The 24482-nt window shown below is 48.7% G+C and overlaps 2 protein-coding genes and 1 non-coding gene across 21 annotated transcripts; 1 reads left to right on the top strand and 2 right to left on the bottom strand.

Annotated features, from left to right (window-relative positions):
• Positions 1–1145: 1145 nt before the first annotated feature.
• Arpc4 (actin related protein 2/3 complex, subunit 4) lies at positions 1146–11695 on the bottom strand. The gene is given in 6 exon segments (NM_001106615.2): positions 1146–2036; positions 4453–4623; positions 5667–5762; positions 7548–7659; positions 9007–9125; positions 11663–11695. Coding segments are annotated over 6 exon segments (507 nt in total). The 5' UTR covers positions 11666–11695; the 3' UTR covers positions 1146–2030.
• A 420-nt stretch (positions 11696–12115) lies between these two features.
• On the top strand, positions 12116–23714 carry Tada3 (transcriptional adaptor 3). Of its 19 annotated transcripts, XM_087658159.1 has the most exons (12): positions 12116–12387; positions 12504–12561; positions 12913–12966; positions 13970–14194; positions 14821–15071; positions 15175–15280; positions 16300–16404; positions 17337–17478; positions 17565–17668; positions 19122–19231; positions 19729–19914; positions 23171–23714. In XM_087658159.1, the coding sequence occupies exons 3-12, from the start codon at positions 12961–12963 to the stop codon at positions 23361–23363; spliced, it is 1428 nt and encodes a 475-aa protein (XP_087514285.1). In that variant the 5' UTR covers positions 12116–12387; positions 12504–12561; positions 12913–12960; the 3' UTR covers positions 23364–23714. The 19 variants fall into 19 exon arrangements, with proteins under 19 accessions (XP_087514285.1, XP_087514286.1, XP_087514289.1 ...); XM_087658160.1 differs by lacking the exon at positions 12504–12561; XM_087658163.1 differs by lacking the exon at positions 12913–12966.
• LOC120102750 (U2 spliceosomal RNA) lies at positions 22132–22322 on the bottom strand. The gene has a single exon (XR_015687301.1). It is a non-coding gene; the product is annotated as a U2 spliceosomal RNA (small nuclear RNA).
• Positions 23715–24482: the final 768 nt, after the last annotated feature.

Below are 24482 nucleotides of genomic sequence, written 5' to 3'. Positions count from 1 at the left end.
AAAGAAAGCCAGGTACCACAAAGGACCTAACTAATTCAATAAGGCAGGTCACAGAGGTAGTGTCATAAAGGCATGGTAACCAGTCAAGCTGTCCCCACCCCTCCTTTAACACTTGTTCTTTTCAAAAGACTCTTCTGGGGACTGGTGATATAGCCTAGTGGTAGGTTTGCACACTATGCTCAAGGCCCTGGGTTCAATCCCAACACTGGGAATTCTCCCCAAACCCCAGCAAATATTCTGTTGCCCATCCAAAAAGCTCAGCACCCTCTCTCTCACACACATACATGCCATTTGAGACTGTGCTTCCAGCATGACCTAGAACTCACAGAAGTGGTCCTGTCTCCAATTTCCAAGTGCTAGAATTACAAGTGTGAGCTACCACACTTGGCTCGAGGCCAGGTACTTTCCAGCTTTCCCTGATACCCTCTCCTGTAAGCATACTTATGGCCCCATCCCTCCTCCAACCAGGAACAGCACTCTCACTGCCTGTTTGCAGACAGACCTCATTTTGACTGGAACTGAGTTTTGTCAAAGTAGGACTGGATGTCAGGACTGATGGCCAGCCCACACAATTAAACAGAAGGTAGAGATCAGCTACTGTTCACCTACTAGCATCTGTGTGACAGGGATAATGCTCTATAGTTCACAAGTAGTCTCTATGTGTCAGGAAACAATGAGAAAGGACCGTTTGCCTCAGGAGTCAACATCATCTGACAGAACTCCCCGAGCACGTTCAATACTGAGTTACCACCCAACACCTGCTAAGTAACGATCAGACCAAGATTTTTAGGTAGTGTGGGGAATGATTGCTTCAGAAGAAGTCTTCCTCTTGCTCACAGAATGGGAAATTTGGAGCAAGCAATTTAGGGCTGTGGAGCCTGTTTTCTTATTCACAAGTTGGGATTGTGGTTTCTGGGTTCCCTGTCAGCCAGTATGGAAGCAGGATGTGGAGACCACTGCATCTCTGTGCAGGCAGAAACCACCTTCAGAACGGCGGTGACTGGCTGCAGTGAAGGTCGATTGGGGCCCTTGGCAGGGATCAATGACACAAATGTCTGCTGGACTGCTCCAGATCCAAGCGCCAGCCACAAGGCTCCAGGAAATAAAACACACATCCTTTCGCACATACACACAGAGCACAGACCTCATGCAGCCCCAAAGGGGCAGAAAAAGACTTTAATTAGGGCGGGGGAATTGATCAGAATCAGAGACAGCGAGCATGGGAGCAGAGGGGCCTGAGCAGGCAGGACTCACCTCTGCACCTCCAGCACAGGCACTGTACCCAGATGGGCCAACCTTGGGGCCTCTCAGCTGGAAGGGTGTTGGATGGACACCAGGCAGTCCCTGCGGCCAGAAGTTTGCCTGGCTTCTGACCCCAGCTCCTAGGCCTGCCCAGCAATCATGGAATCAGCCCTTGTTCCCAACCAGTGCAGTGGGCATCTTCAGGCAGAACTCAAGAAGCTAGCAGAGGGTCCATACCACCTCTACAAGGCCCAAGGGGGCTTGTGGGTAAGACAGCAAGAAAAAAAACTATAGTCTGAAATTTCCCTCTCTCCCCACCTGGGGTGGCTCTGGGGAAAAATAGTCGCCTTCTGGCTCCAGGCCCGCCCAGACCACAGCGACCAATAAGGTACAATCACTGGGGCCAGTCACAGCCACTGGAGGTGGAGGTTGGTTTAAAAAAAAAAAAAAAAGACAAAAAAGGTTACAGTCTTCTACAAGCACAGAGTTTAGGTTTCAAGACATTTAAAAAAAAAAGGCTGTCCCGGCCCAGGGGACTGAGCATCAGAAGCTAGCCAGACCAGACGCATGTGGCCATGGGGCAGGTCCACTGCTGCCTTTCTGCACAGCCAGCAAGCTCACCACACCCGCCTCCCGCATCCAATGCCCACCCAACCCAGCTTCCTGCTGCTGCTGCTGCTGCTGCTGCTGCTGCACCGCTGCTCCGGGGAGTGACTCCAGGACACCTTCGCAGACGCAGAGACACAGGGGAGGCCAAGGGGGAAGGCTGCGAGATCCAGCTAGATGGTCTAAAACTGTCAGAGAGAATGACAGGCAATGAGTGGGGTTACTGTGTCCTGGGGAGCTGCTGCTGTTCAGGTCTCTGAGAGCCAGATCAGCCTTTGGCACTTCATGAACATACTCTTTCTTTGTGAACCTTCATGTGAATACTGGGAACCAAACCCAGGTTCCCCAAAAAGAGCAACATGTGCTCTTAACCACCCAATCATCTCTACAGTCCCACAAACACGCTCTTAATCTGGCCAGACATTAGCAATGATCTGAAGATACTGACACACAAATTAAACAAAGCAGAAAAAATGAGGACTTCCCTGTAGCCTGCTTAGCAACTGAAGCTGCTTTAGATACAGGCCCATGTGTGAGGGGCTGGAGGGCTCAGGGAGCCAAGGAGAGAAGGACAAGGTTTTATGTTATCCTTATGTTATCCTATGTTAAGCTTTGGGTGATTGTCAAACCAGAATAGGCCTTAGAAGAGCTGTCTGACCCCCACGGCTGCACACATTCACAATCTTAGCACTCAGGAAAGTGGAGGCACAAGTATCAGGAGGTTCAAGGCCACACTCAGCCACAGTGAATTCAGGGGCAGCAGAGGCTACCTGTTTCTCTGCCTTCCTCCCAGAAAGATCAAAAGAGAGGGAAAAATGGGGAAGGGAAGAGACAGGAAGAAAATGCTTTTTGCTTCAGGTAGCCGCAGTGTGCCAAGGACAATCCTGGGTACTATAAACCAGACCCTGCTCAATGACTGAGCACAGCCCGAGCCTGGGCCACATGATGTTCAAAGCTATGAATTGTTTATGACTTTGAAGACAACAGATGCTACTACCAAATCCAAATTGGGGGTTCAGAACAATTTGTTCTGGCCTGGTTATATAAGCCTGCAATCCCAGCTACTACAGAGGTTGAGGCCGGATGAGTGCAAATTCCAAGACTCCTGGGACTACACAGTGAGATTTGAACTCAAAATATAAATAAAAAGCAAGCTGGAGACAGAGACCAGGGTTTGGGCAGAACAAGCAAAGCCCTCAGTTCCGTTCAACTCCAAGCTCCAGAAGAAGAAGCAGGACAATGGTGCAGTAGCAGGCTGCAGCTGCCTGGTGGCAACCCTTGTCAGAGGCAAGCGTTACCATGTTCCACAAAGCCCCTCAGCCACACACACTGCCTGCTGACACCGCAGCACCACCAGTCGCCCTACTGTAGATGCTTAAACCAGAAACCCCGCTTCATATTCCTCTCCTCCCAGTTACTAGGTGGACGCTGCACAGGCAGCTTCACTTCCAGAGCCTTGGACAATAAATATTAACTTCTAGGGGCTGGGAAAACAGCTTAGTGAACACAGCTCCCCCTGGAGGTCAGCGGCCAGCATGATCGCCAGTTACCTCCCATAGCTCCAGCTTCGGGAGACTGGATACTGGCCCTGTTCTGGGATCCATGGCCTGTCTGTCTCTCCTCATGCATACAAATTATAAGTGATCAAGTAATTAAGTTAAATACTAGATTGGGACAATTCCCTTTGGTCAAATGAACCTAGAGAGTCTTTATGATCTGTCCTGGAACTGTGGCGTTTGTTTCCATACTTGGAGTGTACTAAGCACTCTGTGATCTTAATGCTCAACTCCCTGAAAGGTGCATATGAACAGCACTCAGGCCACAGCTGAGGAAACCAGGCTTAGCTGAGCACTTCGTTGACATGCCTGGAGGAGGCAGAGGAGCCAGGCCCTCACTTGGTCTGATTTATGAGTATAAACAACACTGCTTTGTGTGCTGGCCACCCACAGGATAATTAAACCCCAGGGGAAGTGGGTGTCATTTCCACTTTTAGGTTTCTGAGCTCCCATGGGCTGGCTCTGTATGCACCAGTAGGGATAAACACTAACTCTACCATGGAGGGATCGGACAGCCCTGAGTGGAATGCATCAACAAACCAAACCGGAGACTGTAAGGAAGGCAGGAGTATGTGCTGAATCTCTAGACAAAACGATGCTACCAGCTCCACAGAGTAAACAATCCACCTCTTCTGAGCACTCCAGGCCTTTCAGTTAGATGGCCACAACCATGAGTAATGGGAAACATGTTGAAGAAACCATAGTAACGAGCCTGAAAACAGACACTGAAGAAAAATATTTAAGTCTGTTCGAGAAGTGGGCTGTCTTCTGGTCTCAGAAGATTCACAAAGCACTCTATCTTCCTCACTTGGGGCTTTGAACTAGGACAGGTAAAGACTGTGTAGAACTGGAATTTCCATCGGTGACTTGCCTCCCAGTCTTGGAGAAATAGAAAATGCCTTGTGGCTCTCAAGGGTGAAATCTTTGGCCTTGTGCTTCAAAGATCTTGGCTAGTCATTCTCTGGGTCTGAAGAGACTTAGGACTATCTTTCGAGTGCCATCACAAAACCCACCCCTGGCATCAAGAGGGGAGGGAGGCCCAACTCACGTTCTTGAGGAACTCCTCAGCCACGATACGAGCCCGGGCATTGACTGACAGTTTCATCTCACTGATCTCCTTGTCGATCTCCTCCATGAAGTGGATTACAAAGTCCACCAGTTTGTGTTTGTACATCTGCTCCGTATGGAAGTTGGTGATGAGAAAGCTGATGTCATAACCCTAGGGAGGGAAGCCATCGGGGAAGGAAGAGACAAGACAAAATTAGCCCCCCAGGGATGCCTAGTTGTCAAATCTTTTCCCCACTCAAAAGACTTCTAACCGGCCTCCATTTTTTCCTGAGCTATATATTACCCCTCAGTCAGCAATCCAAACTTGCTTGGGTGGGTGGGGGTGGTGCTGGGGTATGGGGCGAGTGTACATTTGTGCATCTGCTGGACCCAAGCAACTGAACCCAATTCAAAATCGTGTGCCAGACCAGATGTCCTCGTGGCACAAATAGCCTTGTATTTGAAATGAGCCAAGGGAGTAAAGGAACCAGAAGTCTTATTTCAAAGACACCAATTCAATAGTAAAAACAACAGGAAAACTGACACGGAAAAGGATGGGACTGGAGCTGTTTGCTTCAGGAGCTGTGTGAGGAAGAAGGGCTCACTCACTCTAGTGGCCCCGAGGTTCGAGTGAGGACTGGGAGCAGGGTGAAGAACACAGAGGCTGACACTCGGTGTGTTGGCTGATGGTGTCTGCCAGGTCACCAGGGAGACTTGGCAGGGAGCTGACATACCTTTCAGTACCTTAAGTACAAAGGCAGACAACAAGCAATTCACTGTTGACTGTGGCACGGAGAGGCTGGACTTCACAGTTGGTAGGAAAGTTTTTGTTTGGCTTTTGTGTTCCCCACACTACCCCATATCAGTGTGCCTAGCCTCACTGCTAACTCACAATTCTCCCACCTTAGCCACCCCCACGCTGTACAAGCATGCACACCACCAACAGCAGGAAGGATTCTAAAATCACTGTTTTGTCTGGGACTAGGCCCGAGGTTCTGAGGAGGAGGAGGGCACTGTATGGGCTGACTCAGCCCAGGCAGTGAAACCCTAACCAGAAGCAGCAGCCCAAAGGCTGCAATCCTACAGAACCAGGGTGTAGCACAGTAACCTGTCCAGCAGTGCAAGGCCTTGGGTTCCATCCCCAAATACTACAAAAATCAAACATTGGGGCACACGCAGACAGAATCCTGGGAATTACAAATAAACAGGTCTCACCTCCACAGGTTTCCTTCGAAGGATAAAGAAGTTCTCTGCTCGCATCATCATGAAGCGCATGAATTTATGGCATAAAATCTTCTCAATCTCATCAGCCTGTCAACAGCAAAAGAGAAAGACAGTTTTTAAAGTCAACACTAATGTCCAAACTGCCCTGAGCCTGGTTTTCTGGTCCCATTGCCTCCCCAGGCTAACAGACACTGCTGAAAGGTTTGGCAGGACCAAAGATTTTTGAATTACAGCATCTGCTGATGATGAAAAGAAGTCCTCCCAGGGTCAGTCTCCCTTAACCAGTATCACTGAGTGCATCTCACACCAGACTCTCATCAGTCCCAATGGAGTCCACACCTGTATTACAAGCTTCCGGAATACCCTCAGGACACTAGTGGTTTTTCTCAGCACCAGTGACACATGGGATGTGGATATTGGAGACTTCCTCAAGAGTGTCTGCTTCAACATTACTAAAATCCAACAACCACCAAATCAGCTCTTCCAATTACACCTGCATCTGGGTAATCAGATGCCCGCTGCCGGCTGCCTGCTCCTCGTCTTTTTAACCCTGAAGCTCTCCTAGGCAAGAAGTAGCTAATCTGAATTTTGCAACATTGTTTTGTTTTGACTGCTATTTTGAGAGTTGTCTGCAGAGAAGGGGCAAATGTTATTCTTTTTCCATTTAGGATACATAGTTTCTTCCCAAAGTGGAAATAGAAATAGAGCTCAAATTTAAAACAAACTTTAAATAACCACTTGAGTTTTCTGTCAGAGACAGAAAGGCCCAGATCGATGTGGTAGGCATTTGGGAAACACTGCCTAAAGAAATATGGAGGGGTTGGGGATTTAGCTCAGTGGTAGAGTGCTTGCCTAGCAAGCGCAAGGCCCTGGGTTCAGTCCCCAGCTCCGGAAAAAAGGAAAAAGAAAAAAGAAAAAAAAAAAAGAAATATGGAAAGGAATGGAAATTCTATCTTATACATATATGAGTTGGAATTGAACAGAAAGCTCAGAATGAAACTCAAATATTTATAATCCCCTGAATTCCAACAAAAGCACCAAGGTCACACAATGGTGACGATTTCTCCAACAAATTATTCTCACGACTGAACATTCTAATGTGGAAGCATGACCCTAGACACCAATCTACACCACATACAAAAACTAACTCAAGATGGATAAGCGACCTACAAGTATGTCCTCCAACTAGAAAACTACTAGAGAAAATACACAAAGAAAATGACATTTGTCTGGGTGATTATTGGTAGACAGAACTTTAATTTTGACAGTTGTTGGCATTTTTCTTTCCTGACTCTGGATGTCCCATCCCACACACTGCTGGCCTACACAGCTGCTTCTGGAAGACAAGCTAGAATTGGACGGTCTGGGTGTTTTTTTTTTTAAAGAATTCTGTATGTGCATGTGTTGTACCTTCTATTTTTAAATGAAGTGGCAGTTTCAGAAACTGACTATCAAACCAGTGCTGGAACTACTCTAAGAAGACATAGCCATCACCTGTTAGAAACCTTCTCTGCTCCAACACCTAACTGACCCCACGGCCTTGCCTGCCATATTTCCTTGTTTGGGATCCAGAGCAAGCCCTAGGATAGGGCTGCTGCTGTGGTTGTGTTCTACTGACCCACTTTCTATTTTATTTTAGATAGGACTCACCAAGTAGCCCAGGCTGTTCGTGGGCTTTCCCTCTTCAGTCTCAGCCTTCCAGATGCTAGGATTACAAATATGTGCCCCCTTACTTGGCTATACCTGTTTTCTCGGGCCAATAATCCCAAGGAAATTCATGGAAACAGGCTCTGACTCTGGCTCTCTAACCATTCCACTGGTCCTTGGTTGTAAAGAGCACTCCTAACTCTGCCTCCCTCCCTGGTAACTCACCTGTTTCACAGCAATGCTGACCCGGACAGAATTGATGGAGCCTTCAATCAGAACCTTTTCCTTCTCATTCCTGCTGATGGTAACAGGTTGCAATAGGAGTTCTTTGCTACTCCTAAAAACACAGAATCAGAGAACCAAGCTGATGCAATTGACTATGTGTTTCTAAAGGTACCTGTGCTCTATGAACTGTCACCATTTGAAAACGCCTAGTGAAAACCATGTATATCAAGTAATAACACACAGTTCATCATGTATCTCAAATAACAGTGCACCCTAATGCCATAGAAATTACTTTGGAGATGGAGCTTTGCTTCAGCTGTAAGGTGTGTGCCTAGCATGACCCAAGGACCTGGGTTTAATACCCAGCAAAAGAATACCTTTATCATCGAATGTGGTAACGTGGCTTATCTCAACTATGTACACCCCAGATGTACGCCCTTGGCTTCTTTGGGTTTCTTTTTTTTTTTTTTTTGGTTTTTTTTTTTTTTTTTTTTTTTTTTTTTCGGAGCTGGGGACCGAACCCAGGGCCTTGCGCTTCCTAGGTAAGCGCTCTACCACTGAGCTAAATCCCCAGCCCCTTCTTTGGGTTTCTTGAAGAAGCCTATTGTGTAGCTGAGGCTGGCTGTCCCTCCCTGTGGTTCTTTTTTTTTAAAGATTTATTTATTTTATGTATGTAACTGTTTTCAGACACACCAGAAGAGGGCATCAGTTCTCATTACAGATGGTTGTGAGCCACCACGTGGTTGCTGGGATTTGAACTCAGGTCCTCTGGAAGAACAGTCAGTGGTCTTAACCACTGAGCCATCTCTCCAGCCCCCTCCCCGTGGTTCTTTTGCCTTAGCCTCCCATGTGCTGGGATTAGCAGTCTTTTTTTTGGTTCTTTTTTTCCGGAGCTGGGGACTGAACCCAGGGCCTTGCACTTCCTAGGCAAGCGCTCTTTCACTGAGCTAAATCCCCAACCCCAGGGATTAGCAGTCTTAAATCATCTCCTTGCCAGGTGAAATTTCAAAGAGGAAGAATATTTATTTGTGAAACGAAAACCAGTCAAGAATACTTTCAAAATACAGAGTGTATGGGTGTAAAAAAGGCCGAAGTTGTCTGAGAGTATTAAAGATAGAAAGTAAAAAAAAAAAAAAAAAAAAGTCTTGATCCTTACATTATAAAGTTTAGAGGTATCATCTCTGGGAACTAAATCCTGTGACATCTTCTGGAGCTGCCAGTGGGCTCAGTAATGCATGATATGGGGCACACTTTGGGGTACGTCTCCCATGGGTTTTGAATGGGAGCCCTATGACCCTGTTTTGGAATTAACCAAATCAGGAACAACTATTCATCTAGCAACAAGACAAATGTTACTTAAGGTATCCTGACAATCCAAGAGCATGGATTTCTGCCCCCTTTGGACAGGGTTTGTTCTTGGGAGCTGTTCTCCTCAGCCCACTCTGACCTCCTTCCCTACCTGACTTCAACCTCTGGCTTGTTGTGTCGTTCCACGACCTGGGAAGAGAAGTTCTCCAGGCAGAGGGCGGCCTGCAGTGTGGCCCGCACGGCACTAAGGTAGGGGCGGAGAGTGGCAGTCTGCAGGAATAAAGTCAAGACAGAGGAAGGATCAGAATCTGCCTCATCAAAACAAAGTCAGCCCCTCCACTGAAGCTACTGATGACTTCAGGCATGGCTGTCACACAGAACAGATTATACCCAGACTTCAAGATGCAGTCCAATCAAGATCTAGAGCAGCAGTTCCCAGCAGTCAATAATTTGGCTTAGCAATTCACAAAGTTTGAAGAAAAAGTTGACTGTCTTGACCTGGAGACAGGGGTACTATAGATATAAGTGGACACAGGCAAAGCATGCTGCCCAATATCCTGGCATGCAGAACAGAATTACGCAGCATTATCAGTGCCAAAGCTAAGTAATACCGATCTAGAAGGATCCACGTCTCTATCTGCTTATTACATTGACAGAAGTATCAACCCATGCCCTGAATGTGCTGGGAATTCAGTCAGATCACCTCTACCCTCAAACAGCTCAACTGGGTGAGGATCACAAGGGCTGACTGAGGGCCAAGTATAAAATTAACTAGGCTTAAAAATAGTCTATACTGTCTAAAGAAATTGTTTTTCACCACATACAGATCAGGATGATTTTACAATGAGAAAAAGTAGAACCCAGACATTCTCAGCAGAGTGGATGAGGTCAGCTATAATGGCCAGCTGCATTGTCTCGGTCAAGTTTTCTCTCCCCTCAGGGCCTATCACATGCCGAGAGGCATCATCTTCAGGCTTTCCTCCTCCTTACTTAGGTCAGTCTCTCAGAGATCAGCTCAGTAGAGAAGGCCTCTTCCTTCCTCAAAATGGCCTTGTGGACTTCCCCCGCAATGCATTTGTTATAGGTTATGGTATGTTCACTTTACATATAATTCACAACAGAATGCCATGTAGTTTGTCAAATAAGATTTCCTTTACTAGTTTGTAACTCTCACGGTCTACAGACGTTAACTTTAATTCAGTCATGCAGGTTGTAACCAGCTCAGTACCTCCTTCCTATACATAGTGTCATACAAATTTTCTGTAGTGTAAATGAACTAACCTAAGCAGGGCTGGATTTACACAAAAGAGCATTAAGACTTCCCAAGTGGTAACGAGTGAAGGTTTCTGTGTGTGAGAACTGCTTTCAATCACACGGAGCAAGCAGGCTGCAGTGGTGGGCTGGGATAAAACCCTAGACAGTCTAGAATGCTTTCCACTGAGTTTCTCTCTCAATGTAGCGGGAAGCATTGGGACTTTCTGAGGAGGAAGTCACAGGACTACAGCTACACGGAGGCTCTCTGGAGAATGGAATGGAGAGGGAAGTGAGACTTGTGGCAGAGAAGAGGCACAGAGTATAAGCTCTGTGCGGCAGCAGAGACAAGCACAGCAATCACAGGGGCAGACACACATCAGACAGAGGGGAGAAGGGCTAAAAACCAACGGTCATGTAGCTCAGCAGTGGCTTCTAGCGACACCCTACAGAATCCTACTTATATGTCAACCAAGAAGAGGCAAAGCTGGAAAGGCAAAATTAGTTGTGTGGGGTGGCAAGCACCGTCAGAAAAGTGATAGACTGTTCTTTACCTCGATTGTGGCTACATGATTACCTTGTCAAAGTTCATTGAAAGAAATCCAAATTTTAGATGGCCAACCTGCACTATTTACCCTTTAGTGGCTTGAAGAAGTCGTACAATAAACTTGAATGCTTAAAAACACACAAAGCTAGCTCCTCAGCTAGACAGAAGGAAAACAGCTTTCACACTGAGGAATGAAACCAGTTAGGACCTAGGACACAGGAACAAGCTTAGAAAAGTAGACGACTTTTGAAAAAGAGGGTCTAATCTCGAAGTCTCTCCCTTGACAGTATTCACAGGAGCGCGACAAGCAGCCCAGGCTTCAGAACTCAGGTCATTAAAGCTGACCAGGGACAGCAGTAGGTAGAGACGGAACTTGCAGGGAACAACTGCACGGAACACCCACAGATACCAGAGCCGAGCATCCCCTGGAAGGGAAGGACCAGCGGCTATCAAAATTTACACACGTTAAGGTCAACACGGTACTGAACACCCAGGAAGGAGTCTGCATGGAGGCGACACAGAACCTTCACTGGGGGCTGAAAGGCAAGGCTTCCAGGAAGGCCGAGAAGGTAATAAGGTGAAGTGGACACTTGCTTTGAGGTACCATGAGACAGGCGGGGACAGGGGGCTGTACTTAGCGAATCTCTACCGTGGAGGGAGAGGAGGTCCCGTTGCATTCCTCAGCGGTCCTACTACCTCAACTGCAAGCCACCACCACAGGCCTAGCAGTCCCGTCTCCTGCCTCCTCCAAACTTCGGAGAGAGGCCATTCTTGCCCGGGATTCCCAACCTGGAAGCCTCTGGGCCTGCTCTGCCCTGGGAGAGCCTCCCAGCTCGCCCCTTCCTCCTCGCCTCGGTCCTCGCCCCACCCTTTGCCTCTCCATCCTCACTGTGCCCCCTCATCCCAGGGCAACCTCCAGTCGCAAGCCCTAGCAGCAAGCAGCATCTTCCCCAGACCCACAGCCTCTCCAGGCAAAACACAGGGAGGCCCCCAGCCCCTGGTCTCTCACCATCGCGGGCGCTGTCTGGGCCGGAAAGCGGAAGTGCGGAAGTGCCCGGCCCCGGGACGCCTGCCCTTTCCAGAGAGGCGCAGCCGCAGTCCCCGACAGCACTTCCGGGCTGGACCATCTCGGGCAGGACCAGGGAAGAAGAGCCGAAGGATGTTCAGATCTCTGAGGCGATTTCACGCTGGGACCGCTGGGACTTGTAGAAGATCTGCAGTGACATAACAGCAGTCGAGGCCCCTTGGGTCCCCACACGTATCCCTCCAGCGCCTTTAGCGCTTGGCGCTTTGGTTGTAGCCTCCCCCCGTGTGACAATAGTATGGCCCGACCTCAGGTTGGGCACCAAATTAGGACAGGCCGAACCGGAGAAGCCCGACGTTTCTTCCGGTGGTGCTCCCCTATCCTCTCCGGGCTCCTCCCATTAGCAACCCTAGGGTTCGGCCGGGTAGCCAGTCCCTTGAGATTTGAGCTCAGAGCCCCGCCCCAGCCCCGGGCTGCTTCCTAGCCCCGGTCTCCTCAGGCCTAGCATTCCACTTCCCGGAGATTCGTAGGTGGCCTTAGACCCCCCCCAGCCCCCACCCCTACAGGTCACTGTGGGCTGGCCGTGTCCCCGCCCTCGCGTCAACTGCAGGGGGCCCGCCCATAGCCAGTTCCGGAGCAGTTGCTCCGATCGCCCTGGACTCCCCGCCCCCTCCTGCGGCCCGGGGCCTGTAGGAGGCCGCAGAGAGGAGGTAGGAGAGGCGGGGGTTGTGTTAGGGGCTCCCTAGAGGACAAGGACCCTGGAGGCGGGATCTTGGGGCGACACACAGGTGGAGCCAGCCATTAAGCAGTCCCACTTCTGTGCCAGGCACTGAGCTGGGCACTTGACGAGCATCACTTCTTAATCCTCAGAACATTCCAGGGAGGTAGGTACTCTCGATGCCCCCATTTTACAGATTCCTACTTTTTAATGGGGAAATAGACTGAGGCATCATCTTTTGTCCTGGAAAAAAAAACAAACCCAAAAACCAAAACGGAGATTCAGGTTAAATAACATGTTTAGAAAGGCACATAAGAAAATGGCTGGAACTTAGTTCTGTCTGCCTAACCAGCCTGTGTTCCAAACTAGTTAGAGACATAGAGAAGGTGCAAAGGTGGAATGGAGTGAGGCAAGGAGAGGCCGGGAGAACCCCGTTAGATAGAAATGGCCCAGTATAGGAAACAGAGGACATAGGAAGGCAGAGCACACTAGTATCCCCTCTCCCTTAATGCTGCAGATTCGAGACTACAGTGGTTCAAATTGCAACTAGGAGGCCGGCCTAATCATGCAGGTTTGTACACCTAGAGACTTGGGAGGCTGAAGCAGGTGGATCATAAGTTCAAGACCTGCCTGTACAACTTATTGAGAGCCTGTCTCAATAAGAATTCATGAAAGGGGTGCTGGATGTAACTCAGTTTGGAGAATTTGTACCTAGCATGAACAAGCACTGTATAAATCAGGTGTGGTACATGCCTAGAATTCCATCTCTTGGGAGTTGGAAATAAATCCTTGGCTACACAGCTAGTTTGAGACCAACCTGGGTGCATACCTTTATCCCAGCACTCTGGCACAAGAGGCAGGTGCTTTCTGGGTGGGGGGTGGGGGAAGCTTTATGAATTTGAGACCATCCTGATCTATATAGCCAATGAGTACCAGTCCACTCAAGGCTACATGGTGAGATTTTTGTCTTCCCAAAATATAGGAGTGGGGTGGGGTCTGGAGATGTGTGAGACCCTGGCTTCATTGCTACCAAAAAAGGAAAAGACAGTAAATTGTAGCTAGGAGTCTAGGCATGGGTACATGTTTCTTATATTTTTGGTTGTGAGCCTAGCCTTTAACGGCTGAGCCATCTCTCCAGCCCGGGTACATGTTTCTTTGGAGTCTTTTTCCTTTCTTGGTCAAAAGAAAGAAAGAGACCAGGCGGTGGTGGCACACACCTTTAATCCCAGTACTCTGGAGGTAGAAGCCAGGTGGATCTCTGAGTTCAAGGCCAACCTGGTCTACAGAGTGTGTTCCAGGCCAGCCAGAGTTGTTACACAGAGAAACTCTGTCTATAAATAAATAAATAAATAAATAAATAAATAGCATGGGAAAAGACCCCTGCTTAAGGTTATATGCATAATTCAGGCATAATCCAGTGAAGTAAGTCTGGCTTGGTGTACTGTCAGGCTCTGAACAGGAGCTTTGCCACCGTCCTTATCTATGAGGGTGCTAAAGCCTGGTGTCTTTGTTGAATCTCTCCCCATGCTACTTTGTCTCCTACCCAATGGCCTCCTCCTCCTCTAATTTTCCAGGGTCCCATCTCCTGGGCCATGAGTGAACTGAAGGACTGCCCATTGCAGTTTCATGACTTCAAATCTGTGGACCACATGAAGGTCTGTCCCCGGTACACAGCAGTGCTGGCCCGCTCCGAGGACGATGGCATTGGCATCGAGGAGCTGGACACCCTGCAGCTGGAGCTTGAGACCCTGCTGTCCTCTGCAAGCAGGCGACTGCGTGTACTGGAAGCTGAAACGCAGGTGATTCTCCAACAGGGGCATCACTAGAGACACAGCATGTCGAGTTGAGGATGGATCACCAGGTTCACATCTACTGAAGCTGAGGGATGGATGGGAAGAGAGACCCACATGGGGATCATGACAGAATAGTTAGCTCTCAGTGCAGATACCAGCAGCCAAGGATGCCATCCAACTGTACTTCAGAAGATGGACACTGCCCACTTGTGGTCCTTGACGTTCCCTGGGAGGTTTCTGAGATGCACCTTGATACAGTTAGTTGCATAGACAGGGCTCCCGGGTAGGTTGGGGTTTGAAATGAAGGTTAGCTTGTTCACCATCACCAAAATACCAGCCATCGAATATTCCCCAGGACCACCATGCCCTGGGGAATAACCTTATTTTTATTTTTATTTTGTTAATCTTCCTGCCAAACCATCTGTGACTAGCTTGGGTGGTGGAGGTGAATCAGAATGTAGACCTACAATTAAATTCATGTGAGAAAGAACAATCCCAGGGAAGAGCAGGGGATTTTGAAATATGAGTAGTTTGCCTACTAACCTCAAATTCTAGATCTCAGCTACCCACAGCAGGGAAAGAAGTGCCCAGTGTCTTCTCTCCTTCTCAGGCACTGTTGTTGTGTGTTCCAGATCCTTACTGACTGGCAGGATAAGAAAGGTGACAGGCGAATTCTGAAGCTTGCTCGAGACCATGAGCTTGGTGCCCCTCCAAAACATGGGAAGCCCAAGAAGCAGAAACTGGAAGGGAAGACAGGACATGGGCCAGGCCCTGGCCCAGGACGACCCAAATCCAAAAATGTTCAACCCAAGATCCAAGAATATGAATTTACTGATGACCCAATCGATGTGCCTCGGATCCCCAAGAACGATGCTCCCAACAGGTTCTGGGCCTGAGCACAGAGAGGGGAGCTAGAGGAGGTCTCAGAAAGCCCGGGCTAGGGCTGGAAGAGGCCTCACTCACTCTGGGTTTGCTTCTCCCTGTAGGTTCTGGGCCTCTGTGGAGCCCTATTGTGCTGACATCACCAGTGAGGAGGTACGAACACTAGAGGAGCTCCTGAAGCCCCCTGAAGATGAAGCTGAACATTATAAGGTAGAAACCAAGTCCTACAGGCAGTATGCGAGGGCTCAGAGGTGCCTGAGAGTCCTAGGCAGCAAAGCCTGCACCACCTGCTTTCTTTCTGCCTAGCCTCCTGCTGCTCCGTTACCCCTGCAGGCAGTAGGGCTCAGCTTTTCCTGTCACCTAGCCTTTATCCAAAGAGCCTCTGAACACTTTCCTGCGTTTGCACTCGGGCAATTCTTTCCTTCTTTCTTTAACATAAAAATGTTAGGGGTTGGGAATTTAGCTCAGTGGTAGAGCGCCTCCCTAGCAAGTGCAAGGCCCTGGGTTTGGTCCCCAGCTCCGAAAAAAAAGAAAAAAGAAAATAAATGTTAAGTGCCTGTTTCCTTCCTAAGACACTGGAACTTGCTTTGGTGCCCAGGCTGACCTTGAACCCCTGGACTCAACCATTGTCCTTTCTTACCCCTTCGGGTCCCTAGATGTCATGGACCAAAAACATATCACTGTACTTGGCTTAAAAGTTGTGGTTTTTTGTTTGTTTGTTTTTGTCTTTTTGAGACTGGATTTTATTTATCCCAGGCTAGCCTTGAACTTTGTTAGCTAACAGTTACCCTGAGCTTCTGATGTTCTTCCTCTGGCCTCCCTAGTGCTGGGATCACAGGTAGGTACCACAATGCCCAGTTGATGCAGTCCTGATACAGAAGCCAGGGTTTTCGGCATTCCAGACAAGCCCTCCACCAGCTGAGATATGTCCCCAACTGGTTAGTTTTATTGATCGTAAAAATAAAGCATGCTCCATAAAAGAAGGTGGACAACCTTGTGAGGTGGGGACTCCACCACAAGACAACTGCCATCTCAGATGTGCTCGTGACACAGACCTGCTTCTAGAGCTCTCCTGACTCCTGCTTGCCACAGAATAGAGTCCAAGCCACCTCTCTCTTTCCTGCTGCATTTATCAGCTGCACCAGACATGCTCCCTCCCCCTGGCCTCACACCAGGGTCTACACACAAGCTCTTCTCAGCTTGACCAACTGACTACTTCACTCTTCAAGGCCCTGAGTTCATCCTGCTGCCACCAAAGAGGCCTCTGCAGACTCTCCAACAGAAAGGGGGAGCTGGGCCCAGTAGCTCACCCCTATTGCACTCAAGAGGCTAAGGCAAGTTTGAGGCCAGTGTGGGTTTACAAGTTTGAGGCCCTTTCTCCAAAAATAGTAAAGGCCATGGTCTCACTTGGTGCCTCCATGGTCGCCGGGCTGCTTTAAGTGTACACCAACCTGAATTTGAAAATCATTTATCTAAGGCCTGAGATGTGGTTAGTAACATTGCTCAGTGGCAGAGCAAGTTCTTAGCATGGACAAGGCCCCAGGTTCAGTCCTGACCAGAAGGACTGCTACCACCTGTAATCCCACTGAGTCTGCCGTCAGCTTGTCCTCTGTCAAACCTTGTCTCAAAGAAGTGGGGAAAAGGCAATCCGTTTTGACAGTAGTAAGTTTAAACAACAGAAGAAAACAATTTTTTCTTATCTCTGCCGTGGGCCCAAGTTCTCTGTAGAGGACTTCCCTCTGACCACAAGGATGCACAGACACAGTATTTTATGCCTTATGTCTTTTTGTGGTTGGTAGTAGTGGTTGTGGGTTTTTGTTTTGTTTGGTTTGTTTGTCTGCCTCCCGAGTGCTGGGACTAAAGGTGTGTTTATATCTTGATACTGCATATCAACTTCTGGGTGTATTTTGATTTGGGGTTCTTGTTTGTTTATTTGAGACAAGATAGGGTCTCAGCCCAGACTCAGACTTCTGATCATCCTACTTCTGCCTCGGGAGTGCTGAGAGGCCAGGTGTGTGCACCACACCCAGCTGCCTCCATTCTTTCCCTCCCTGTTCCTCTTACAGGAGTGAGAGATTTTATCTTGTGTGCCTTTTGTGGCACCAGCCTTGGCCTTGGGCTAGGGACTTGGGCAACAAATCGGTACGGTAAGGAACAGAATGAATGGCTGCTTCCTGACAGTGTCCCAGGCCAGGAGAGTCTCCCACACTCTAGTCTCACATGGCCAGTGTTTACCTCTTAGAGCCGAATGACCTTTCTGCTGCAGATTCCCCCACTAGGGAAACACTACTCCCAACGCTGGGCCCAGGAGGATCTGCTAGAGGAGCAGAAGGATGGGGCTCGAGCAGCAGCTGTGGCTGACAAGAAGAAAGGCCTCATAGGACCGCTGACAGAACTGGACACAAAAGGTAAGCCTCAGCCTCCTGTCCACCCCAGGCCTGGATCTGAGTTCCCAGGACTTCAGGCCTCCTGCTGTTCTCCCTGTCCACTGCAGATGTGGATGCCCTGCTGAAGAAGTCTGAGGCCCAGCATGAACAGCCAGAAGACGGGTGTCCCTTTGGTGCCCTGACACAGCGCCTGCTGCAGGCCCTAGTGGAGGTGAGCAGGCCATTGGACTGGAAACCCAAGCTAGGCATGTGGCATATGCTTGTAATCCCAGCAGCACTGGGGAGACAGGCAGGAGCTCTGAGCTCAGGTGCAACCTGGCTACACACACACACTCACTCTCTCTCTCTCTCTCTCTCTCTCTCTCTCTCTCTCATGGGTGCTAGCATTTTATTGTTATTTTGTTTTTTGAGATAGAGACAAACTATGGGGCTGGTGAGAGGGCTCAGCGTTTAAGAGCACTGGCTGTTGGGTTGGGGATTTAGCTCAGTGGTAGAGCGCTTGCCTAAAAAAAAAAAAAAAGAGCACTGGCTGCTCTTCCAAAGGTCCTGAGTTTAATTCCTAGCAACCACATGGTGGCTCACAACCATCTATAGGGGGATCTGATGACCACCTCATGCAGGAGAATGTATATGCAGCAGAGTACTCATACATTAAATAAAATTTAAAAAAAAAAGAGTCGGGGGCTGGGGATTTAGCTCAGTGGTAGAGCGCTTACCTAGGAAGCGCAAGGCCCTGGGTTCGGTCCCCAGCTCCAAAAAAAAGAACCAAAAAAAAAAAAGAGTCAAATTACGGACTCAAACTTTAGTCATTCTCCTGCCTCAGCCTCCCAAGTGTTGGGATAACAGATGTTAACCACCATACTTGGCTTCCACAGATGCCTTTGCGAAGCATTGGTTAAGGGGATTCCATGCCTCCTCTAACTGGAGGCGTGTACTTGCAGTTCAGAGAAGGGAACTGTTTCTTAAGACCACCAGCTAAATCGTGAACCTTAGGGTTTCCATCTTTATGCCCCTGCCTGACCTTCATCCTCGGGTCTCCGTTTCCTCTTTTGGCTCTAACAATAGTTTTTCTCTCAGAGAGCAGTCTGGTATAGACTGAGGCGAGAGGAAAGGGTAGCCCAGCAGAGACCCCAGCTTATGTGGCTTTCCTCCTGACCAAGGTCCCTCTGGGTATTGTTACTCCACCAGGCCCTCAGAAGTTGAGTAAGGGGGAACATGCAAAGGAAGCCTTCTAGATGTGACTGTGACTCTTCCCTCTGTACATCACTGTCCATTGGAGCATTTGTCCCACAAGTGCATGCATCTGACTGCAGGGGTGCCTGCAGCTGCTGTGGTGGGAAGTGCAATGTTGGAGTATCTCCCAGGCCCTACCATGCTGGCCACAGGGCCAGGTGCCTGATGGAGACTTCCCCAGCCTGAGCTAGTTTGTCACTGTTACTCTGTCTCTCCCTCTGTTTATGTAGATACTCCCCTCCCCCAACAAAGGAACTTCTAGAACCCAAAAAGGAATGACCAAAGCTTTGGAGGAAGCTTTTTAACACAGAGTGATGAGAGCTGACACACTGTTGCTATGTAGCCTGTGAAGACTATCTGTGTCTGTCAGAGAGGAGCAGGAAAATAGGAATGCTACGGCCCTCTCCTCCTAACTTCTCTCTGGTCTTCAGGAAAATATTATTTCCCCTATGGAGGACTCTCCGATACCTGACATGTCTGGGAAAGAATCAGGGGCTGATGGAGCAAGCACCTCCCCCCGCAATCAGAACAAACCTTTCAGGTGAGCGCTACCCCAGCTGCACTCTAGGCCTGCCTGTCGGCTTCATTTTGTCTCTTCATGGGGAGACAGGTCTTTGTTAGAAGAGGTCTCAGGTGGGAGTGCTGGTCTCATTTCTGGACACAGGCTTAGTCCAGACTTGATCTCCCCAGCCCTGTCCTTCTGGGGATAAGCTGAAGGGATGGCTGGTTAAGTGCCAAACAATAGGTGATGTAGCTTGGAACAGTTCTTCATTACAGAAACATGTGCCATGGAAACAGAGTACCAAATGGGAAAGGTGTGATCCTACATGTATTCAAACTACACTTACGGGTTGCATAGAGTTAAAAAAATAAAATTGGGGAATATATATCGTAAAAGGCTGCAACTCGCAATTTGCAACATATCACAAGGCCTGGAACATGTGTGGCTGTAGTGGTTTCACTAGGTGAAAGGAAGCACCAGGTCCTCTGAGGGGGACCAGCTGGCCCTCAGCGCTCAGGTGCTGGCCTTGTCTACAGTGTGCCACATACCAAGTCCTTGGAGAGCCGCATCAAGGAGGAGCTGATTGCCCAGGGCCTACTGGAGTCCGAGGACCGGCCTGCTGAGGACTCAGAGGATGAGGTCCTCGCTGAGCTGCGCAAACGGCAGGCTGAGCTGAAGGCGCTCAGTGCACACAACCGCACCAAGAAGCATGACCTGCTGAGGTGAGTGAGCACGGCAGTGGAGCGGGCCTGCTCCCTGGGTGTCTCAGATGGACCCTAAGTCCAGGGGTACGTATGGCTCTAGCACCCACAATGGACAGATGGATGGATTTGATTCCAAGTTTAGGATGGGTGTGTGGGTTTGTGTGTGTGAGTGAAGGTGTCAGTGGTGGCAGGATGCCCTGTAGCTTGAGTGACAGGTGTTTGCTGCTGCCCGGCGTGGGTGCTGGGAACTGAACTCCAGTCCTCTTCAAGAGTAACACACTTAACCACTGAACCATCTGCAGCCCTGATTCCATCAAGTATAGTTCGGTAATACTATGTGTTGGGTCACATTTTGTCTGGTTTTGTCTTTTTATGTGTGCTTTGTTTTTCTTTATGGTATTTAATCAAAATACCACAGAGGCACCAGGAAGAGAGCTCACTGGGGAAGCTTGCCACCAAGGCTGACCTTTTGAGTTCAGTTTTCAGCTCCCACATAAGAGGGAACCACAGCCCAGCACATCTCTAACCCCAGAGCTTGGGTGGGCACAAGCAGGTGGATCCCCAGAGCTTGCTGACTAGACAGTCTAGCTCACTAGGCCTGCCCAAGACCCCAGTGAGAGATCTGTCTCAAAAGAGAAGGCAGAGGGCCAGCAAGATTGCTCAGCCAGTAAAGACCCTTGTCACCAAGTCTGACTGTCTGAGTTCAGTCCTTAGAATCCAGATGAGAGAGAAAGAAAACCAACACCTGCAAGTTGTCTTCTGGCCTCCACACACACAATAGCATTATGACTCCTGACAGACAGACAGACAGACAGACAGACAGACAGACATAGTAGAAATAAATAAGGTAAAGTGTGACAGACACCTTCATATGTGACCACACACATCTACATGTATACATATAACACACACTAAACACATCATAAAGAAGATCAGAAATAATAAATAATAAATTAAAAAACCAGTGTGCTTTCTGCTCAGACAGATGAGTTGCTAGTGTTGCTGGCACATGTGACTTTGATTGGCTAGTCACCCCACACTTACTTGTTTTTTAGAGAACCAGTCACAGTGCAGTTCATTTTATGTCACCTTGCACTGATGACAAGGGTATAGGTGACGTGTGAAGGATGTTGCCCTTCTGTTAGAGCTCAAGCTCCTCGCAGCAGGCCTCTGGCGTAGCCACACAGGGCCCCAACAGAGCAGGGCTCACTCACTCACCTGACCAGCTCTTCCAGGCTCTGTGACCTAACAGTTGGGCTAGAAACAAGGAGGGACACACACTCAGGTTCTCTTAGGTGGCTAAAGGAGACTCCATTTAAAGGAGAGGCAGCTGGTGGGCTGTGAGGGTGTCTGAGAATAAAGGAACCGATGTGTGCCTGGTGTCCACTGTGCCAGAGTCGTGTGCACTTTCTTTCATTTGAAAGGCAACTCGGGTGCAGATGGTCTCTCCATTTACCAGATGAGGGATAAAAGCTGGTGAGGTGGAGCCTTGTTGAAAGTCACATCCAGTCAAGAGCTGAGCTGAGATTTGAGGCAAGGCTGAATCCCAGGGGAATTCATCATCCCTTTCGAGGACAAGGGGAAAGCTACAGGTGTAAAGGGCAGGAAGGATAGGGACATCTGTGCAGCTGTAGAGGTGAGGAAATGGCATGGGTGGGGCTCTCCCAAGGCTGGAGCTCAGCCATGGGCCCTGCTGGGCTGGGCTGCAGCGCTGTGAGCCTGCAGTGCTGTGAGCGGGGCACTCTAGGCCCAAGCAGCAAGGAAGACTCCATTTCTTGGGAACCTTCAGCTCCACCTACCACCAATGAAACTAAGTCAGATCCATACCCAGCAGGCAGATCACCTTTGAAGATAGACGGCTTAAAAGCAGGTTGAAGCTCGGTGCGCACATCTGTAATTCTAACATGGCAAAGGGCTACTGCAGGGGGCCCAGTTGAAGCTGGCTTTTCCAGATCTTTTGTTCACTCATGCCCAACTGGAGCCGCAGTCTCTTCACCATTATAACTTGGAGATCCTGTCTCTGCCTTTGCAGGATTGTTGTGAGAATTAGCTATATACACATGTTTATGGGCTGTTTTCTTTTCTTCTTTTTTTTTTTTTTTTTGGTTCTTTTTTTCAGAGCTGGGGACTGAATCCAGGGCCTTGTGCTTCCTAGGCAAGCGCTCTACCACTGAGCTAAATCCCCAACCCCTATGGGCTGTTTTCTTTTCTTTTTTTTTTTTTAAGAGTCCCCCAAAGGGGTGCACCGTTCCTGGAGGTACTGCAATACCAGGTCGATTCGTGGAGTGGACGGAGCAAGCTCCTATTCCAACTCCTAGTTCCAAAAATCCATTTAATATATTGTCCTCAGATAGAGGACGTATCAGATATTAAACTGATAAGAACAGATACTGCACTTGATCTTAGCCAAAAGGCCGAGAAGCGATTATGGGCTGTTTTCTTAAAGATCTGCTTTTTATTTTCATTTTATGTGTGAAGGTGTTTTGCCTGCAAGTCTGTACCCCATGTGCTTGCCTGGTACCTACAGAGGGCATTAGATCCTCCGGGGCTAGAGAGAGTTGTTAGCCACTGACCGCAGGAACTAAACCCGGGTCTTGCAGAGGACCTGCCGTTCTTAACTGCTGAGCTGTCTCTCCAGTTCCAGAGCATTTCTGGTTCATTGTTTTGTTTTGTTTTTTGTTTTGTCTTTTGAAACAGTGTTTCTCTGTGTAGCCCTGGCTGTCCTAGAACTTGATCTGTTCACCAGGCTGGCCTGAAACTCAGAGATCTGTTTTCCTTAGCCTCCATAGTGACTGGATTAAAGGCGTGTCTCACCATGTCTGGCTTCTAGGTTTTATTTTTTAAGCTAGGGACAATGGTTCACACCTACAATCTTAGCGATGGAGAGGTGGAGATAAGAGGATTGTTCAGGACCAGAGGAGGCTTTGCAGTAATTTCCAGGTCAGCCTGGGCCACAGTTTGAAGCTATCTCAAAAAAAAAAAAAAAATTTTTTTTTTTAGAGAGGTTTTACGCAAAATTGATAGGAAGGTAGAGATCTCCCTGTGCTCCCACAAGCTGCCTCTACCATAAGCAGCATTAACCTAACATTTCAGAGCACTTAAATAATGCCTTACAATCCCGAGTCAATGTGCATCTGCATCTGTATCCACACTGACCATTATTGAAACAGGCCAAGGAGGGCCAGCCCCCCTGGGATTGTTAGGATGCTCGGTCTGGAAAAAAGGAAGGGACAAACTCTGGAGATGGGTTAACCGTCACACATGGTCCCCACAGGTTGGCAAAGGAGGAGGTGAGCCGGCAGGAGCTGAGACAGCGGGTCCGCATGGCAGACAATGAGGTCATGGATGCCTTCCGCAAGATCATGGCTGCACGGCAGAAGAAGCGTACCCCCACAAAGAAGGAAAAGGACCAGGCCTGGAAGACCCTGAAGGAGCGGGAGAGCATCCTGAAGCTCCTAGACGGGTAGCCTTACCTGCTGCTGGCCATCTCCCTGGCCTGGCAGAAGTCTACTTCCTCTGAAGCCTTGACCAGAGGCTGCCTATCAAATGACAACAGTCTCAGGGCTGAAACACTCTCAGGCCACTCAGCCGAGCTTTGTGCAGCCAGTGTGCAAGGCCTTACTGCGCTTGCCTGGACCTAGCATCTGCCTGATGCCCCAGATGAGCAGGCTTGTTCCTCGTCCCCTTTCCCTCATACCATCTCCACACCTCTCCCTCAAGGACTTCTTCCTTGAGGTTTTGTAAAGTACAAACTTAAGAATAAAGTGATTGCTGTGTTTTGGTTTTTTTAAAGAAAAGTTATAAAAAACCACCCACAAGCTTTGAGTATCTGTTATTTTCGGGGTAGGAAGGACAGGCAGGTAAAAGGGTTTCAGAGGGCACGCTTAGCGTCTCTCCACTTGTAACCTCTTGCCGGTGATGCTTACCTTTGAGCACTTCGTTCTGAGGATGCTGGTGATAGGAGGGTGGGTCACTAGATTCTTGGGGCAGGATTACATTTAGAGCTACTGCACAGGGCCACCAAGGATCTGTTCCTTCAGGTGTTTCTTCAATGCCAGCTATCACTGGGGTGTCCCCTTCAGCTGTGGGTGGCAGGCAGGATCTGTCACTGAAGAGAACCTAAAGCTAGCTGGCCATGGCCTCCCAAAAGAGTAACAAGCCTTGTTCCAGATGTCCCTGTGTCATATCTAGGCCCAAATTGGGGCTCTTATATGCATTCCTAACACAATCTCTAGGGTTAAGGTGTCTTTACTACAATGGTACTCAACCTGTGGGTCGTGACCCCTTTGGGGATAGAATAACCCCTTTCACAGGAGTCGCTTATTGGATATCTACATACCAGATATTTACATCATGATTTATAATAGTAGCAAAATTACAGTTATGAAGGAGCCACAAAAATAATTTTATGGTTGAGGGTCTCTAGTACATGAGGAACTGTATTAAAGGACCACATCATCAGGAAGGTTCAGAAACACTGATCTACTTGGATCTTGTTTTAGTAGTTTTGTTTTGAGACAGGGCTCCTGGCTAGCTCTAAACTTGTGGCAAGTCTCTTGCTTCATTCAGCCTTATATCTACTGGGA

Source organism: Rattus norvegicus, chromosome 4 (genome assembly GCF_021556685.1).
Source record: "Rattus norvegicus strain SHRSP/BbbUtx chromosome 4, alternate assembly SHRSP_T2T, whole genome shotgun sequence".
NCBI lineage: Eukaryota > Metazoa > Chordata > Mammalia > Rodentia > Muridae > Rattus > Rattus norvegicus.
This window is presented reverse-complemented; position numbering and strand designations above follow the sequence as displayed.

Bases quoted from the DNA above. Each gene is read 5' to 3' on its own strand.
- Tada3 (XM_087658160.1), top strand. The intron at 17,479-17,564 runs GTAAGCCTCAGC...TGTCCACTGCAG, and splicing joins GACAGAACTGGACACAAAAG to ATGTGGATGCCCTGCTGAAG. The intron at 19,915-23,170 runs GTGAGTGAGCAC...TGGTCCCCACAG, and splicing joins AAGAAGCATGACCTGCTGAG to GTTGGCAAAGGAGGAGGTGA.